This window comes from Acanthochromis polyacanthus, chromosome 24 (genome assembly GCF_021347895.1).
Source record: "Acanthochromis polyacanthus isolate Apoly-LR-REF ecotype Palm Island chromosome 24, KAUST_Apoly_ChrSc, whole genome shotgun sequence".
NCBI classification, from domain to species: Eukaryota; Metazoa; Chordata; class Actinopteri; family Pomacentridae; genus Acanthochromis; species Acanthochromis polyacanthus.
The window spans coordinates 4,063,043-4,082,379 of NC_067136.1; the positions used below are offsets into that span (position 1 = coordinate 4,063,043).

Below are 19,337 nucleotides of genomic sequence, written 5' to 3' on the forward strand. Positions count from 1 at the left end.
TGATTTTCCATCAGGTTTAATCGGAGTTCCAGCAGGAATCCATTACTGTGGTTTATACAAGAATCAACAAGAAGGAAGAAAAGCACAAGTTTGTAATCAGAAAATGATTCTGAAGACCAATAAAACTTCTGGAAAGCAGCATCTTCATACATTTCTTTGCAAATTTTCATGGTCTCATGGAGGTTCTTGTTATTTCACAGTTTACATGAAAAAAAGGAGCACAGCTTTTCCTCAGTGATGATTCTGGTTTGTTCTGTGTGATGAAGTGTTTTCAAGTAAGACAGTTTAGGAATAAAATTCTGCATTAGAAATTACATCTTCATGTAAATTGCAACATTTATTTCTGCTACTAAACACATATTTACCCATATTTATGGTTGTGATTTGACCAGTTATGAAAAAATATCTCTACATGACATGAAACATGTAAAAACACAACATTTTCATAACAACTTAACAGCTAATGTTAATAAAATCTGCACTTGTTATTATTTCAAATGATGGAAGCCCTGGACAGCTTTAAAAACTATGAGGTTCAACCTTCAAACAAGAGCTGGACAGAACAGGAAGTGAGGTCATAAGAGAAAACAGTGTCATCGGGTCGCTTTGATCTTAATTCTACATGTTGGCCTTTGTCTGTCTAAACTCCGCCCCTGGATGGTGACGTCCAATCACAGCAACAGAAACAAATTCATGGGTTTGGTTGAAATTCAAAGTCGACCAGAAAAACTTGAACTCGAATAAGAATAAATAATCTGGATATTAACACACAAAGTATCAGGAAGGGCAGTAACCCTGACCCTAAACCTGTCCCTATGAAACTATCATGGATGTGATAAACTCCAGCCCTACCTCTAAAACTAAACCTACCTACCTACCTATCATTAATGTAATTAACCTACTAACCCTGGAACTAACCCTAACCTCAAACTCTTCTAAATTTGCCTCAAGTACGTTGAAACTGTGAACTTTGACAGGTTTTGGAGAGACGGTGGTAGTGTCAGATCAAAGTTTTGATCATGAAAGACCAGCAGATACTGGACTGAACTCCAGGAAACAGAAGGTTTGCTCTGTTGGAACATCTGGAGAACTTTAAGTTGAAGATGTTGCTGGACATCGTGAGGACAGAGAACATCTTTGCGATCTCTGAATTTCATCAAGTTCCTCCTCTGAAGTGAATGTCTGGGACATTCCAGACTAGTCTAATTAGGTTCTTCTAATCGGTAGTTTTATGATTCATATCTGAAGTCTCGTGGATCTGGAGTTCTTTGTGTGGTTTAAGAGTAAGAATAAATAACGACTAAAACTGAACCAGCCATTTATCTTTTCCTGCACACACCTGGAGTGGTACTTCAATAAACATGACCCTAAAGGTGGTTCTACAGGGGCGGATCCTGAACTTGGAGGTCCAGGTCCCCCTATAACAGCCTAAAACCAACATGAATGGGTAAATTATCCAAAGAGACCAGGACCGGTTGAACACTAGGCTGTAAAAACGTTTATTTCTGCTGGGAATTTTTAACATGTTGTTCTGAAGATTCTGGAGTCTGCCTCTAGTGGACGCTCCAGGAATTGTAGTCTTCAGCCTTGTTCTAAAAGGGTTCAGGGTCGGTGATTCCAGATTGGGATAAAACAATCATTCAAGCAGAATTAGAGTCCATGTTGGACTGAGGTACTGGTTGTTCAGGAATTCAACGTGAAGTCTTCTGATTGGCTGGTTTGGAGTTGGGGGTGGAGTTAGAGTTCTGGAGGAGAAAATTAAGTTCATTAGAAACACAACACTGCTGGCACTGTGTCGCTAATAACATAAAATCTGTTTCCTGGTGTTCATAAAAGTTTTAAATCTACCTGGATGAACACAAATCTTTTTGCTAACATTTGTTTACCTGCCTATATTAACTTTTATGCAAACATTTGTCTACGTGCTAATATTATCTTTTATACTAACATTTGTTAACGGACTAACATAAATTTATATGGTTGCATTTCTTTACATGCTAATATTAGCTTATATCCTAACATTTGTTTATATAGTTGCATTTGTTTACATATTAATATCAGCCAACCTAAAAAAAAAAAGCTTTTGTGCTAATATTTCTTCATACCCTAAGTAACATGAGTTCATATGCATTTGCTTACACGGTAACATTAGTTTACATGCTAATATTAGTTTTTATGCTAACATTTGGTTTTATGTTAGCATAAATTCATATGATTTCATTTATTTACATGCTAATATTAGCTTTAATGCTTACATTTGTTTACATGCTTGTATTAGTTTAGATGGATAGATTTGCTTACGTGCTAAAATTAGCTTTTATGCTACCATCTGTTTATACACTAACATTAGTTTATATGGTTACATTTCTTTAAATGCTAGTATTAGCTTGTATTCTAACAATTGTTTACATGCTAACATTAGTATACTTGGTTGCATTTGTTTACATGCTAATATTAACTAACATTTGTTTAAACGCTTTTATGCTAACATTGGTTTATATGCTAACATTAGTTTGTATGTATACATTTGTTTACATGCTAATATTAGCTTTAATGCTAACATCTGTTTACACACTAACATTAACATATATGCTGGCAATTGTTTACATATTAGCATTAGTTTATATGGTTATATATCTTGAAATGTCAACATTAGCTTATATGCTAGCATTTTTAACATGCTAACATTAGTTTATATGGTTACATTTGTTTACATACTAACATTAGTTTTTAGGGCAACAATACTTTATTAACCACCTGTTGTAACGTTAATCTGTACATATGCTAACTTTATTTTATATGCTAACAGTTTATATGCTAACATTCTTTTAATTTCATATATCATTAGCTTATATGCCAACCTTAGTTTTTATGATAACATTAATTCATATTCTAAAATAAGATATGAAATTAATTGTAGTAGCCTTAGCTTTAATGCTAATGTTAGGCATTTTTGCTAAGAATAGCTTTTCATGCTAAATTATTTTTCATGCTGACATTAGTATTTCATGCAAGTTTTTTTAATATTAAATTTTATGCTTACATTCACAGCTTTTGTGCTAACGCTGTTTATTTGCATGTGCTAATATTAGTCTAACTTTAGTTTTTTACGCTAGCATTCAGTTTTTGAGACTGCAGGAGATCCATCATCAGTCTGAACTCTTACTGAACTATCTGAACTTGAGGAAGATGTTTGTGGTTTAGGAGCTAACGCTAACGCCTCTGATAACTGTGGAGATCCAGAGAAAGACCAGGAGCCAGGAGAAGGTGTTGGTCTGCTTACCTGTGCTCGTCCTCGTCCTCGTCCAGAGAAGACGGTGGTCATTCCCTTGTGGGCGGGGACATGTTTGAGGGGGCGTGTCCTGGACTCTCTGAGCTCTGACAGCAGCTCAGGGCTGGACAGCGACAGACGAGCTGAAGACAACAAAAACAGTGAGTCAGTTCTAAAAGCTCTAAAACGTGAAGCTTCAGTTTGTTTTTCACTCTTTAGCTCTGAACTACGAGGTACAAAGACCATCAGCCTCTCAAAGATTCACAATGATGTCTCTAGGAAGTTATTTAACTGAAGTAATGTGCATGAGCATCAATCTGAAGCATTTAAGGAACAAAAAACAAACACAAACACAAACAAAATGTGCAACAATAGACACAAATTGTTCAAATAGAGACACCAAAGACGGACACAAAATGAAAATATTCATCCTCAATATAATATTTTTGATGACATGAGTAATGAGAGTAACTTCACCTGGACTGATGGTGGAGCTGGGAGACGATGAAGAGGAGGACGAAGGAGATGGAGCTGGACTGAAGGGGGAGGACAGAGCTGGACTGAAGGGGGAGGACAGAGGGGAGGACGGGGGGGAGGACAGAGGGGAGGCACCACCAGAATCACAGACGTCTCTCTGAGGACGAAGTTTGTTCCGAAACTCTGCAAAGAAAAGACGAGGAACCGTCCAAAAGACTAAAAAAGACATTCTGGAGACAGAAAACTACGAGAAACAGTCACAGAACCTCCTAAATCTAAATAAAAATATGTTTTTACCTTTGAAGAACTCAGACTGCAGCTCTGGACTCTGCAGAGACAGACGAGGAGGACGAGGAGGAGACGAAGGCTTCATGATGACGTCTGCAGGAGCTTCAAACACAAACATGGAGATATTTATATCTACAGAAACCTTATTATTCATCACCACCACTCCAAATTTACCCATAAAGAGGAAACTGATCCAGAATGATCCAAAGCATGTCCTTCATAACTCCAAACAACAAACCGCTTGAAACTTCTAAATCTCATCTTTAATGACTAAAAACCTTCTTAAAAAGTGTCCGAAATGACATTAAGTCCTCCAGAACCCGTCCAGAACCACATAAACCTGTTCAAAATGACTCCCAAATTCATCCACGTCTTAAAATTTCTTTAAAACGATTAAAATTTGCTTCAGCCTAATAAAACGTGTCCTAAATGAATCAAAACATGTCTTAAATGACTTCATAAATGGTTGAAAATGACTCCATGTTTCTCCAAAATGATCTAAAACGTGTCCGAAATGACTCCAAACAACAAACCAACTGCCTAAAACTTCTCTAAAACAAATTAATATTGTCTTTAATGACTAAAACTGGTGGAAAAGTTCTTAAAATGTGTCCTAAATGACAGAAATAGTTGAAAACAACTCCATGTTTCTCCAAAATCATTCAGAACTCATGACTCAAATGACTTGAAATGTGTCCACAATGACCTAAAACGTCTCTACAAGGACTCAGTCTTGTCTTACATGACTAAAACCAGGGCAAAAGTTCTTAAAACGTGTCCTAAATGACTGAAGATCTGTCCAAAATGGGTCACAATGTGCTCAAACTACATAAACCTGTTCAAAATGAGTCAGAAGTTTGTCGTCAACGTCTTAAAACTAATGTAAAACCACTGAATTTTGTCTCAACTCACTAAACCGTGTCCTAAATGAATCCGAATGGTAGTGTCTACAGATACGGACCCGTACCCGTAGCCTGTGGCCTACGGATACGGCACTTTCCCTTATCATAAATATTAATTAGACGGACATAAATATTAATGAGCCGGCGACGCTGATGAAGGCGCTTCCGTGATTCGAGGTGAATCTGCGAAATGAATGGCGGAACTAACAGCCAGCAAACTATAAGTATTTTTTTACCTTCAAAAGTAGCGACAGACTATTACATATTAACAACCTAAACAAAACCCTGACGTATTTTCTGCGTCTGTCAACACAGACCCTGTCACAGTCACTTTAATGTTAGCGGACTCTGTTGAATGGCTAAGTTACATCACCACAAACAAATCTCACAATATCACAGTAAATCGAGTTTGTGGTTTTTTTTAATTCATGCCGAATTAAAGAGCTGCTCCTCACCATTCACGAGTGTTTGTTTCATATTCGACATCCTTAATTTTATCTTGTAAATTAGCGTCCGAAATTAAATGGGAACATTTGCAATGGAGTTCGTCAGCCGCTTCCACCACTGAACGCGGTAAACTACTTAATAGGAACTGGACTTCAAACAATTTAGACACGGCGTCTAAAAGCGTAAAAACTACAATGTCTACGTAAAGTGTGAGAGGAGACGGTGTATTTTTAGTTAAATTATACAATGTTCGCCGTCAAAGTCATTCATATAAACTGCCTGTAATGTGCAGCAAATAGTAGTTAACCATCGCCAGCTCTTCAGTGACCTTAACGGGTCCGTACCTCTAGTACAGATGCTACGGGTACGGTCCGTACCTGTAGCATCAACCAATCTGAATGTGTCTTAAAATTACTCCATAAATGATTGAAAATGCCTCCATAAAAGATCTCAGATGTGTCCTAAATGACACCAAACAGCAAACCAATAACCTAAAACTTCTCTACTACGAACAAATCTTGGTTCAATTACTAAAACTGGTGCAGAAGTTCTTGGACTGTGTCCTCAATGACTTGAGTTTGTCTAGAACCCGTCCAGAACCACTCTAGCCTGTTTACCTCAGATGTTGTATCAATGATTTACCCTTCATCATCTCTAAGACTGGTTTCAGATTCAGAGCTGTAAAGTTTAAACTGTTCTCAGGTCAGCAGAGACTCATCCAGACAGACAGACTGCTACAGACTCACAACGAGGAGGACAAACAGATCCACAGAGGAGGGACTGGAACAGGGGGAACTGGTCCAGGAGAGACTGGTCCAGGAGAGACTGGTCCAGGGGGGACTGGTCCAGGGGGGACTGGTCCAGGAGAGACTGGTCCAAGAGAGACTGGTCCAGGAGAGACTGGTCCAGGATGGACCGGTAAAAGAGAGACTGGTCCAGGGGGGACTGGTCCAGGAGAGACTGGTCCAAGAGAGACTGGTCCAAGAGAGACCGGTCCAGGAGAGACTGGTCCAGGGGGGACTGGTCCAGGGGGGACTGGTCCAGGAGAGACTGGTCCAAGAGAGACTGGTCCAAGAGAGACTGGTCCAGGAGAGACCGGTCCAATAGAGACTGGTCCAGGATGGACCGGTAAAAGAGAGACTGGTCCAGGAGAGACTGGTCCAATAGAGACCGGTCCAGGAGAGACTGGTCCAAGAGAGACAGGTCCAGGAGAGACTGGTCCAGGATGGACCGGTAAAAGAGAGACTGGTCCAGGGGGGACTGGTCCAGGAGAGACTGGTCCAGGAGAGACTGGTCGAGGAAGGACTGGTCCAGGTCTCACCAGACTCCAGTGACTCCACCAGTTCTCCCAGTGATTCCAGTGACTCCACCAGTCCTCCAGTGACTTCATCAATCCTCCAGTGATTCTACCAGTCCTCCAGTGACTCCACCAGTCCTCCCAGTGACTCTACCAGTCCTCCAGTGACTTCATCAATCCTCCAGTGACTCTACCAGTCCTCCAGTGACTCCACCAGTCCTCCCAGTGACTTCATCAATCCTCCAGTGACTCCACCGGTCCTCCAGTGACTCCAGTGACTCCACCAGTCCTCCAGTGACTTCATCAATCCTCCCAGTGACTCCACCAGTCCTCCAGAGACTCCACCAGTCCTCCAGTGACTCTACCAGTCCTCCAGTGACTCCACCGGTCCTCCCAGTGACTCTACCGGTCCTCCCAGTGACTCTACCGGTCCTCCAGTGACTCTACCAGTCCTCCAGTGACTTCATCAATCCTCCAGTGACTCCACCGGTCCTCCAGTGACTCCAGTGACTCCACCAGTCCTCCAGTGACTCCACCAGTCCTCCAGTGACTCCACCAGTCCTCCCAGTGACTCCACCAGTCCTCCCAGTGTTCCCAGTTCTACTTACCGACGGTGTGAAGCTGCTCCGTCGGTCAAGGCAACGTTTCCTCCAGTCGAGACAAAATCTGCACCGCTGAGTGTCAAAACGACTCAAAAGTCCACATTAATTATTGACATGTTTTATGGCACTGTTGCCATGGATACCAGGGAGGTAAAAGGAGAGAGAGTCAGCTGGACTTTTAACCCGACACACACACCTACACACACACACACACACACACACACACACACACACACACAGAGTTATAAATAAGTTATGCTGGTACATGATATCTTAAAACTTTTTCCAAAATGACCACGATCTGTTCAGTAACTGTAAATCTGTATTCAAACACATGAAACCTGTTGAAGCTGGCCTGAAACTGTCCAAACACACAGAATTACTGCAAAACAGCTGAAAATGGCTCAGAAACTGATCAAATGATTCAAAATTTGCCCCAACTTAGTCCCAAAGTGTCTAAAGTGACTGCAGTCTGTTCAGAACAGCTCAATATTTATTCAGAAAATGACTTTTGTTTCAAACACACAACATTTGTCCAAAATGACTTCAGAATTCATTTGAAAAATGAACTGAAGAATTGCTCAAAGTAACTCATACTCAGTGCAAACTGAAATAAAAACTCTACAAACAGACCTGAAAGTTGTCAGCCTGGTTCCACCTCCACTCATCCAGGGGCGGATCCAGATTAATGTTGGGGGGGGGGGGGCACTGAAAAGTTATAAGAAAAAAATGAGGAAGTTCCGGCCTGATTCCAATATGGCAGCAGCATGAAAAGGTAGCTCCCCCACACTATGATTAAAAAGGCCCTATAAACCTATTAGTCTGAGAAAGTGAGAATAATTGTGAGTGTGGTAGTAAGGGCGATGATTAAGACCAGAGGGAAAAATCGAAAGTCGATTAAAAACACGGCGTTGGACCTCGAGCAAGATAACGAGCCAGCTAAGCTAATAGGGGAGATAGCTGAAATAGCGGAAGAGCTAACAGAGTCAACAGGTGACAGAGTGAAAGCCAAGCTAGCAACGCAACGGAGCCAAGAGGGAGAAGAAACACGACAACCGGCTAAAAGCATCGCAGACTTGGAAACAATCTTACAAGAGATATGAGAGTTCCGCCGCGAGAACTCTGAAAACCTTACAGAAATCAAAGACGATATCAAAAAGACAAACAACAGGATAGATGACGCCGAAAAGAGGATCGTGGAAACAGAGCAGCGTACACAGAATCTAGAAGAAGCTACCTTGAAGCTCATGGCGCTAAAGAAGCAGGTCGAGACCAGAATGACGGACCTGGAGGGCCGTGTGAGGAGGGAGAATGTCTGGATCCACGGGGTGAAGGAAGGAGGGAAACGCTCAATCGATGACCTCTTTTGTCGAGGGCCTCCTTAGAGAGAAGTTGGATTTACCCCCATCATTTGAGCTGAAGATTGAAAGAGCCCACCGGGCGCTGGTCTCGCAGCCTCCCAAAGAATCCCCACCTAGATCCATCGTAATGAAGCTACAAAGTTTTAGGAGTAAAGAAGAACTCATCAAGATAGCGTGGCAGAAAAAGGGCTTCATGTACGAGGGGAGAAAGGTGTTTCTAGACCACGATTATGGGCCGGAGATTTTGAGAAAACGCAAAGAATACACGGAGGCGAAGACGGTACTTCGAGATAAGAATATACGCTTTCTGACGCCGTATCCAGTGAAACTCCAGTTCTTTTATGAGGGAGAGACGCGCCTCTACAACACAGCGGAGGAGGCGACAAAGGATATGGTGGCCCGAGGGATCCAGGTGGAGGTCGTGAAACCAGCAGAGAACTGGACAGAGCACATCAAGCGGCTGATGTGGACAACGAGCCGTGTGAAGAATGATAACGGGACATGACAGAGGTATAAACAGAAACTGCAAGCCTTCAGGAGAGACCAGGATGACTGACGAAATACAACATTCTAAGGTGAAGATTAGACTGTTTCCAGGAAATATCCCAAATCTATCAGGATAACTGAGGTGAGAAACAAGGGACCTTTTTTTGTCGGGATTGTAGTGATATATTTGGGTTGTGTTTGAAAAGCTTTCCCTCATAAGCTATGCTAGTAGGGCAGCACTTAAAGCTGCTGTGGACTTAAGAACAATGCTGACTCTATCAGTGAGGGAGCAGAGGACATCCCTCACAGCGGACTGAACATCAGAGCTCAGAGAAGGTCAATAATCAGACCTCACTGAAGGAAGTTCATTTAGGATTTTGTTCTGTGGTAAACTTCTGTTTTACATTGTTTAATGTTCACTGTTTCTGTAGCAAAAGGGTTAAATGTGAAAGAGAGGAGAGGAGAAGACACAAGACAGGAAGAACAGAGAAAATGACATCACCCAAAAACTGCATTAAAGTCGCCTCATAAATGGTGTACTCAACCCAACCAAAAGGAGTAAGATCATAAGTAAGGGGTGATAATGTTACAGGAGACCCACCTAACAGAAAATGAACATGCAAAGCTTAAGAGGAATGGGTACAACCAAATGTTCTCAGCCTCCTACAAATCAGCACACCACAGAGGAGTGGCTATTTTAATGTTGGGGAGGATTTCATTTGAAAAATATCAGTGACAGCGGACAAAGAGGGAAGATTTATCATGGTTAAGGGGAAACCAGAGGGAGAGGTGGTAACTTTCCTTAATATTTATGCACCACCAGGCTCTGATTGGAGGTTTTATATCCAGATGTTTGATCTGATGACCTCAGAGGCAGAGGGAGTTTAGATCTGAACCAAAGACTGAACTCACAGCTGGACTCCTCAGGAGGTGGAACACAAAAAAGTGCAATAAGTAAAAAAATGAAGGGTCTGATGTGTGATTTGGGAATCGTAGATGTATGGAGAAATCTGAACCCCACAAGTAAGGATTACACTTATTCCTCATCACCACACAACATATACTGAAGGATGGATTATTTCTTGATGAGTAATAAAGATATGCATAGGGTAGAAAAATGTGATATAGGAGTAATGGATCAGACCACAGCCCTCTCTATTTAACACTACGGCTGAGTGAGAAGAAAGTGACAGTCTGCAGATTAAATTCAAATATCTTAAAAGGACGGACAAAGGAAGAAACAGTGAAGGAACTTCAGATATACATAGAGGATAACGATAATGGTGAGGTGTCCCCGTCTGTGCTGTGGGATGAGTGTAAGGCTGTGATGAGAGGGAAGACAACAGCCAAAACAGCATATTTTAAAAAGGTAAGACAGTTAAAACTTAACACACTTAAATCAGACCTAAAAAATCTAGAAAGTGAGCATAAGGACAAACTGAAAGGGCACATACATCAGGAAATTAAAAGAGAGCAGAGATAAATGAGATTTATGCACAGGAGATAAAAAAAATCTATTGCTCACAAAACAAAGATATTAAGAAATGGGGGTAAATCAACTAAATTATTGTCATATAAACTGAAAAAACAGCAGGAAAAAAACAATATTTACAAAATAAAGGACCCACATACAGGAAAAACAGTGGACAAAACAGAGCAAAAAGTGCTTTGAGGCTTATTATAAAAATCTATATGCTCAACCTAAGGCCAGTAATAAAACCCAGATGGAAGCATTTTTAGACAAACTAAACTTACCAAGAGGAACAGAAGATCAGAATGAGATTCAGATGAGGAAATAAATAAAGCCATCTCAAATCTTAAGGCCAACAAGTCCCTGTGTGCTGACGGGTACACCGCTGAATGGAACAGATCACTAAAGGTATCATTGATCACACTTCTGTGGAAGACATTTACCTGGGTGTTGGGGGGGGGGGGGGAATTCCCCACTTATAGAGAGAAGCTATTATCTCTGTAATTCTGAAGGAGGGGCAGGATGAGCAGGAACGCTCTATCGACCCATTAGCGTCCTTTATTAAGACTATAGACTGTTTACAGCTATTTTAGCAAGACGTTTAGAAATAATTCTGCCAGAAATAATTCACTTAGATCAGACTGGATTTATAAAACGAAGACAGACGTAAAACAATATCAGGCGCACCCCACATGTAATGCAACATGTAGTCAAGAATCAGATAGACTGTAGTGGTGGGAATAGATGCTGAAAAAGCATCCACTCTGCTGGGTGGGGTTTCCTATATACAGTGATGGGGCGGTTTCATTTCCATGAGACATTTATTAAGGTCATACTTGTATAATAAACCAACAGCTAGGATCCGGATCAATGGGAGTCTTTAAAAATCTATCACTTTAGAACGAGGCTGCTGTCAGCGCTGTCCAGTGAGTGTTCTTCTCTTCACCATCTTTCTGGAACCCCTGAGTGCTTGGATAAAACAAAATGAAAATATAACGGGTGTAGACATGGGGGGAGGGGTACAAAAAATAGCATTATTACCAGACGATTTGTCGAGTCCAAATACATCCCTTCCTGTATTTATGACAACCCTAACAGAATACGGTCATTTTTCGGGCTATAAAATAAATCTAGAGAAAACTCAGGTTATTGCTTTGAACTACAGACCAAACCAAGCGATTAGGGACAAGTACAAGATCAGCTGGGAGCTAAAATCAGTAAAATATTTGGGAGTTCATCTGCCTCAGGATGTAGGACTTTTGAAATCCATCAACTATGATCCGTTGCTCAACAGAATTAAGTCTGACATTAGCAGATGGAATGTGATACCTTATATGAGCATTACACAAAGAATAGAGGTGGTAAAAATGAACATACTGCCAAGGATCTGTACCTGGTTCAGAGTCTACCGGTGGACGAAACAGAACATGAACTCAGAGAACGGGATAAAATGACCAAGGACCAGGTACAGAACGCTGCAGTTACCTGAAAACAAAGGAGGGCTAGCACTTCATTGCCAAAAGAGCTATTATCAAACCACACAAATAAAAATATTATTGAATATATACAACCCTTCCTACTCAGCAAGATGGAAAGAAATTGAGGCCAGCACAACAGATGGAGTTCCTATTCAGGCTAGAATAGGGGACAACGACCTGAGAAAACATGTTAGAGAAGGAATAAAGCCATGGTTGGAGGTATCATTGAACATTTGGTCTGAATTAGTTATGAAAAATCACCTGAGAGTACAAAGTAGATTATTAAGATGAATTGGGTTTGATTCTGAATTTATACCAAACAGAACAGATAAGAGTTTTAAAAACTGGATCAGGGGTCCTACAATACTCTGGCAGCTCTAAAGAAAGAATGAGATTAAAAGCTTTAGAGAGATAAAAGACCAATGTAGTCTAACGAATCTGGATCAATACAGGTACCTGCAACTAAGGCATTATCTGGAACAAACAATAAGGGGAACCATGGGGGGGAGGGTTAGAACTCATTAAGATGTTCATTTCAGCATGAATCAAAACTGGGAAATAAGCTCATTTCATTTTCATAAAGGAGTGAAAGACCTAAAGGGTAACGACACAGAATTTATAAAAAAGAGGTGAGAGAGAAGCAAATACTGTCCTATCAGTGGATGAATGGGAAGAGATAAATGAACAACAATGGAGAACAACTCGCTCCTTATCATGGAGAGAACATGGGTGGAAGAACATCATAAGACTCTTTAGAACACCAGCACAGAAGCTTCATGATACAAAATGTTGGAGATCATGTGGTGCAGATAAAACAGACCATTTCCACGTGTTCTGGGGCTGTACCTCCAGCGGCACAAACTTAAGAATTGTATGGATAAAATACTGAAGGTAGACCTTCTATATACATTAGAGGTGCTATACTGAGGAACCTGGAGATAAAGCTCACCAGATGGGGTGACAGACATATTTATAGAATAATGCTGATTGCAGGTAAAAAAGCAATGACCAGAAAATGGATGAAGAGGGAGGTACCTAAGGTTGAGGTAAAACACAATATATATATGTGATAGAAAAGTGAACTTTCTCTATGAGACTGGAGGAGGCTAGATTTAAAAGAATCTGGGAAAACTGGATAGAGTACATAAACCCGATAAGATCTGATTTTATCTGAGGTGAACATTGTGGGGAAAAACAAAAGACCCTAGTGTTTGTTCCTTTTATTATAGTCTGCTATATTCACTGCACTGGGAACACAGTAAAACTGTTTAACTGGTCAAAGTATATGGTGGAAGTCTGTGGTATAACTATTTGTGTACTTGGGAAGGTGTTGTCATTCTCTAAGTTAATTTAATATAAAATAATTAGGATAATTTAACCCTTCTTTAGTTTTTTTGTTTATTTTTGTATTTTTCATTTTAACTCTTTGAATGTCAGGATTAATTCAAGAATATGACATTTGGAGGACAGAGGAGGGGAATTTATTTATTTATTGTCTGTTCTTGTTTGTTTTTAATTCATTTATTTATTTTTTAAGAAAAAAACTTTGTCATATGTACCAGTTGTATGTGGAATATATGTTCAATGTTCAATAAAAAGAAAATTAAAAAAAAAAAAAATGAAAGCTGCCACTAACCTCTCGCTTTCACAGAAAGTATTTTTCATGTTTTTGTCTCTTTAACCCAGTAGTAAAGCTGTATGTGACCTTTTCATTTTGGACTGTTCACATTAAATTCTGATGGACTTGTTTCCTTGTTTCTGTGAATTCCAGCATCATCAGCTGCAGCATCTGATGTTATGTAAAACTGTTAGCTCAACCACAGAATGCTGAGGGCAGTTAAGAGACAAATATTGTACAAGAACAGCTCTATATACAACCCTGTTAATTTCCACTTCTTAGAATGTTTACTGACAATTATCACACCTAAAATAAGAAATAATATTCTGTACTTTTAGCAGCTAGTTCTCAGCTGTAAACCAGAAACATCACAGGGTTCTGTATGCTAATCAGTCTAAATCAAAATGAGTTCTACCCAATACACAGTGAACAACAACAATCTGTACCTTTATCTGTGCTAAATAATCTGAAATGTTCTGTGCAGGAATTTTAAAATACAATAAAATACAGTAAGCAGCACTCTGTACATTTAACAGTAAACCTGAGAACAATAATAAACAGTAAAAATACTCCATATTTTTAAGTCATTTAATAGTTCACAGCTCAGCAAACATCACAGTGTTCTGCATAGAAATCACTAAAAGCTGCTCTCAGTAATCTTCCACAGTGAGCTATATTTACTATCCAGTGCTCAGCTCTGGTCCTTCAACATTTTATTCCTGTGCAAAGTTATCAGTCTAGTGCAATTTCAAAGTTCTTTTTTTTTAGAGGCAAAACCACTTCAGAACAACTGGATTTTGTGGTTTCCATGGGCTACTAAACAACCTGATGAACTTATCCGTACCAAAGCCTCAGCTCTGTTGGACTCCACTCAGCACCCCAACGTCTCTCAGTCTGTCGTTGCTCATGGTGGTACGAAAGTGATTTTTATGAGCTTTAGTGCTGAAAAGCTGCGTTCACAAGCAGCTGTGCTCACAGTCTGAAGAGATCAAAAAAGACTTCACTGGATGGTTCCAAGAAAACTGAACTGAAGCAAACTGGTGAGACCCTTCATTCCAGCTGCCTTCTTCCTATCCCAGATCTCTTTGTTTGGAGGTAGCTCCTGTTTAAGATCATCCAGGTTTGTGTTGTAAAAACTTCCCAAACAAAGCACAGGATTCTCCTTCAAACAGCTGCTGCTTCTGGGGTCGAGAGCTTGAATCCTCTTCATGATGTCACAGTTTGTTTTGCCTCTCTAGTTCAGCCTTCAGTGTCTAACACTGGATAAAAACAGTCTTACAGTAAGAGTCTTTGTCTTCATCACAGTTTCTCTGACCAGCTGTGGATGTAACAACAGATTCATGAAGAGCAGAGCTGATCTCTGCCTTTTGGAAACGCTCTCTGTGTTAATGTTTCTGAGCAATGTGTGGTACTTCTGTCCACAGCTCTCCAATAACACTCCATCTCTGTGCTGCTCAGATGTGTCCTGTAGCCTCAGTGAGGTCCACAGCTCTGGATAAGTCCATGATGACTGCAGCATGTCAGAAAGAAACCTGGTGTCCCCCAGCATCCTGTGAAAAATTACCAGAAGGTCAATGTTTAGGTCCATCTGCCCACGTAGTCCACATGCTTCTACACATCTGTCTCCACTGTTTTCATCATCAGTGTCACGGAGAACAGCTGGAAGCCGTCCATGAGGTTTTAACAAGCATGGAACCAGCAAACCCAGCTAACATCACTGAGTATGGGCAGCTCTGGAGGCTGATCCTGAAACATTACACGCTGTCTGTGCTGCCACTTCTGGTGTACATATGATCCAGACAGACATGTATGCAGGCGCTGCATCAAAGAAGAAAAGCATGATGCTCCCTGCACTGTTTTCAGTGTCCACAGGTACCACACTGAGACAATGTGCATTACAGTGCACATAGAAAGCTTGCTGAGCCTGAATCCTTGCAGATACTCCGTTGTGTCCAACCAGCTGTTCTTTGTATTCCAGTCCATGTTTTTGGAGGCTTTTCACATTTTTTCTGTTAGCCCAGCAGCATCAAGCTGATCATCGTGATCAAAATGAAGGAAACTTTCACGTTCTGTTGCTTTGTAGTCGTACCTGAGCACTGCTGAGATTTGCTCCTGTTTTTTAAAGTCTTTTGTCTCATCAACAAGTACGCTGAATGCCTCACTTTGTTTTACCTCCTCCTAACCATTTTAGCCAGCACTTCTAATGTCTCATTCTGAGTGGTGTGACTGTATTTAGCATTGCCATGCCCCATTTTTTGTTCTACTAAAGGGTCATGTGTGGCTGTCAGTTCTAAAACGGCCATAAAGTTCCCTTTGTTGCCTGAGCCTTCTGACTCTCAGTGCCAGGCTGTGCAGTGTTTTGGGTGTCTTTATATACTGTCTATTTTCTTCCACCTTTTCTTGGTGTTGTTCATCCATGTCTTGAAGCAAAGACGTATTACTTTCATTACCCCGTCTCTGTCCATGCCACCATGGTGTTCAGATGGTGTTCTGCTTTGGCATGCAACTGGAACCCTCCATCCTCATACATGGCTTTTTTCCAATTAGAAAATCTGATACCTGAGGAAAATGTTGTCTCAGGAGCAGTGAGAAATGCCTGCATGCAGAACAATGTGCAGCGTCCTGGCACTGAGAACACTCAGGCCGTGTGCAGTCTTTGTACCAGGAGCTGTTAAAGGCTCTCCATCTGTCCATCCTTGTGTGCAGGGGAAAGCTTCAGACTGTCTGCGTAGGGCCCACAGCTCTCATCTGAGAAATATCTGCTAATATTTAAAAGTTTTAACATTGGTCTGTAGAATTCACAATGTTCAAGTAGTATAGGACTCGGTCACTGCTGAGCAATGAGCATGCTGATGTCTGCAAGCTTCAGATGTTGCTTAATGGTGCATTAATCACATTTTATGTTGAGTAATCACCTTGTGGTCCTTTAGGTGTAGCAAATATAGGCAGGGCTGCTGCGTGTCTGCTGCTGCTGCCGTCTGATTCTGAACCATCATCATGGTCAGCTATACCCTCCATTAAACCGCTACAGAACCGTCAGAGCTGCAGCAGATTTCTTAAAGTCTTGCCGACATCAGGTCACTGCACTCATCTCCTTCATCCTGACAGAAATAAAATGGAACCAACAGTTTCTACAGGAAAACACATCATCATCTGTGATAAACTTTAGATTGTTGTTTAAATGCTGCTGTTGTATTTACAGCAGACGACCTGGTGGTGGCGCTGGAGGACAGACAGACAGACAGAGACGTTCTTCTGAAGCACATTTAATGAAGACAGCAGCTCAAACATCTCAACTCTGAAACAAACAGAACTGAAAACCAGGGAGCTGAGCTAGGCCAGCCGTTAGCCACAGCTACTTATGCTAAGCTAAGCTGGAGCTTCTCATTTACAGCAGAAGTCTGGGAGACACAACTCTGGAGAGTTTGACCAAAATTAGTCAAAAATAGTTCAAAGTGACCCAGAATTTGTACAAAACGACATAAAATTGTCCACAATCACTGAACATGTCAAAAATGACTCAGAACCTTCCAGAAATAATAAAAATGGGTCCAGAAAGAGTCAAAAATGGTTGAAAACGACTCAGAGTTTGTCTAGAATAACAGAAACTCATTCAGGATGATGTGACACTCATCCAACGTCAAAAAAACGTCCAAAATAATAAAGAAATGACCAAAAAGTCCAAATGTCCAAACCTCGATGGGTCCCTGAGGACTGTTTGCCTTGGTTAGCAGCTCTTTATGCTAAGCTAAGCTAACGTGCTGCTGGAGAGTCCACTGTCCACCTGTCCAGGTCTTCCTGCTTCCACCTGTCCAGGTAGACGCAGCGGTAGAATGTCATGAACAGCAGCAGACAAGCATCGCCGTCGCTCCCATCGCCTCCGTTGCCGTGGTGACGAGTCGGCGGCCATCACAGCGTCCACTTGAGACACCTGCAGAGACACGGAGACAACAGCTAGAGACACAGCGCCCCCCACAGGTGAGCAAGTCAACGAGTTAGTCCAGTTAACTGTCAGAGTATATTAGCAGGAGAGAAAAGTTAACCTGTTTTTAGATGGTTCTGGACTAGTTCTAGACTTGGTTTTAGAAGGTTCTGGACTATGAAGGTAAATTTATTTCTTTATTTTTCAATCGAAAAAAAAAGTTGCTCCAATCGCAAAACATGTTTTCAATCAGAAAAAACTTCAATCAAAAAAAATGTTTTCAATCAAAGAAAAAACTTGTTCAAACGCAAAAAAATATTTGAGACCCAAAAAATTGCATATAAACACGTTTTTTCTTTGATAGAAAATTTTTTTTGTTGAAAATACATTTTTTGATTGAAGTCATATTTTTGGATTTGAGCCATATTATGGGTAGGACATTTGTTTCTTTATTACTCAATGAAAACAAAAGCAGCCCCAACCTCAAAAAATGTTTTCAATAAAAAAAGGTCACTTCAATAATAATAAAAAAATTCAATCAAAGAAAACAACGTTTTCCCAATAGAAAAAATATTTGAGACTAAAAAACAAATGCATTCGAACACGTTTTTTCTTTGATTGAAATTTTTTCATTATTGAATTCAGTTTTTGACTGAAAATATATTTTCTGATAGAAGTCATATTTTTGGATTTGAGCCATAAAATGAGTAGGACGTTTGTTTCTTTTCAATCACAAAAGATAGAACTTCAATCAAGAAAAAATTATTTTCAATCAAAGCAAAAAAAAAAAAAGTGTTTCCACTTTGTTTTGGCATTCAAACACCTTTTTTTCCGATCGAAGTGAATAAAGTTTTGAAGCCTGTTTTTTGCGATTGAATCATTTTGACACAAACATCCCACAGTGGGCGGATGCTTCTCCATTGGTCGGGCATGTTTGAGTGACAGGTGTCCACACCAATGACGAATCTCTCTCCAGAAGAAGCTACTTGTGTGCGGGGAAGTCAGTCTTTTCTATAGTCGTATGTTTGTGCAGCTGACACTGCATCTGTGGTTGCAGGCGCAGGCCACTACTTATTCCACCACCGGCTGCATTGTAGTATCCACGATACTGAATTTACTGTGAGTACAATGCCCTCAGCACACTTCATATTATAGGCTATATAAACACTGTTAAGCACGTTATATTAACGCAGTGGATTAATATCTCATTGCAGGCATCCAATGGCACAACAGTATTTAGTGAGGTTAAGGGATAGGTTGGGCTCTGTCATCAACAGAGTACCTATTGATTTGGAGTACCTCCTGTTTGTATGCAATCAAGAGTTGCAGTTTGCTCGAGCTGGTGCACAATATTTGGAAGTTCCTGCAGAGCTGGTTGATGGTCTGCAAGAGCTGACTGCAGCGCTCAGCTCACATCTAGCACAGGATACTGTTCCTCCCATGCTTGCCTTAATGGCTCTGACTTTCTGATCTAACTCATCTGAAATGTCAGAATAGCATGATCTGACTGACATGTCATGTTCCTTCATCCTTCTGTAGATGGTCGATCGTGAAATGCCATGCATTTCTGCTAAACGACCCAGTGGTAAGGAGGTATCCAGCAACATCTGCAGAGAGTCACGACTTATCTGTAATTCCGGCCGTCCTACTTTCCCTGTCCAACATGTGGTGGCTATATCGTTGTAGAGTGGAGGGACAGTATCCTGTGCTGGATGTG

The 19,337-nt window shown here is 40.8% G+C and overlaps 2 protein-coding genes across 2 annotated transcripts in view; both read right to left on the reverse strand.

Annotated features, from left to right (window-relative positions):
* LOC110972038 (proline-rich protein 36-like) lies at positions 1-17,608 on the reverse strand. Its single transcript, XM_051944777.1, has 6 exons — positions 17,476-17,608; positions 6,132-6,701; positions 4,046-4,138; positions 3,749-3,931; positions 3,284-3,414; positions 1-1,745 (listed from the first exon to the last, which is right to left on the reverse strand). The coding sequence occupies exons 1-6, from the start codon at positions 17,606-17,608 to the stop codon at positions 1,692-1,694; spliced, it is 1,164 nt and encodes a 387-aa protein (XP_051800737.1). The 3' UTR covers positions 1-1,691.
* LOC127532680 (zinc finger HIT domain-containing protein 1-like) overlaps positions 16,949-19,337 on the reverse strand; it is an 11,626-nt gene continuing 9,237 nt past the window's right edge. The window contains exon 6 of the mRNA XM_051944688.1: positions 16,949-17,629. Within this exon, the coding sequence (XP_051800648.1) occupies positions 17,608-17,629 (22 nt within the window). The 3' untranslated portion in view covers positions 16,949-17,607. The remainder of the gene's footprint in view (positions 17,630-19,337) is intronic.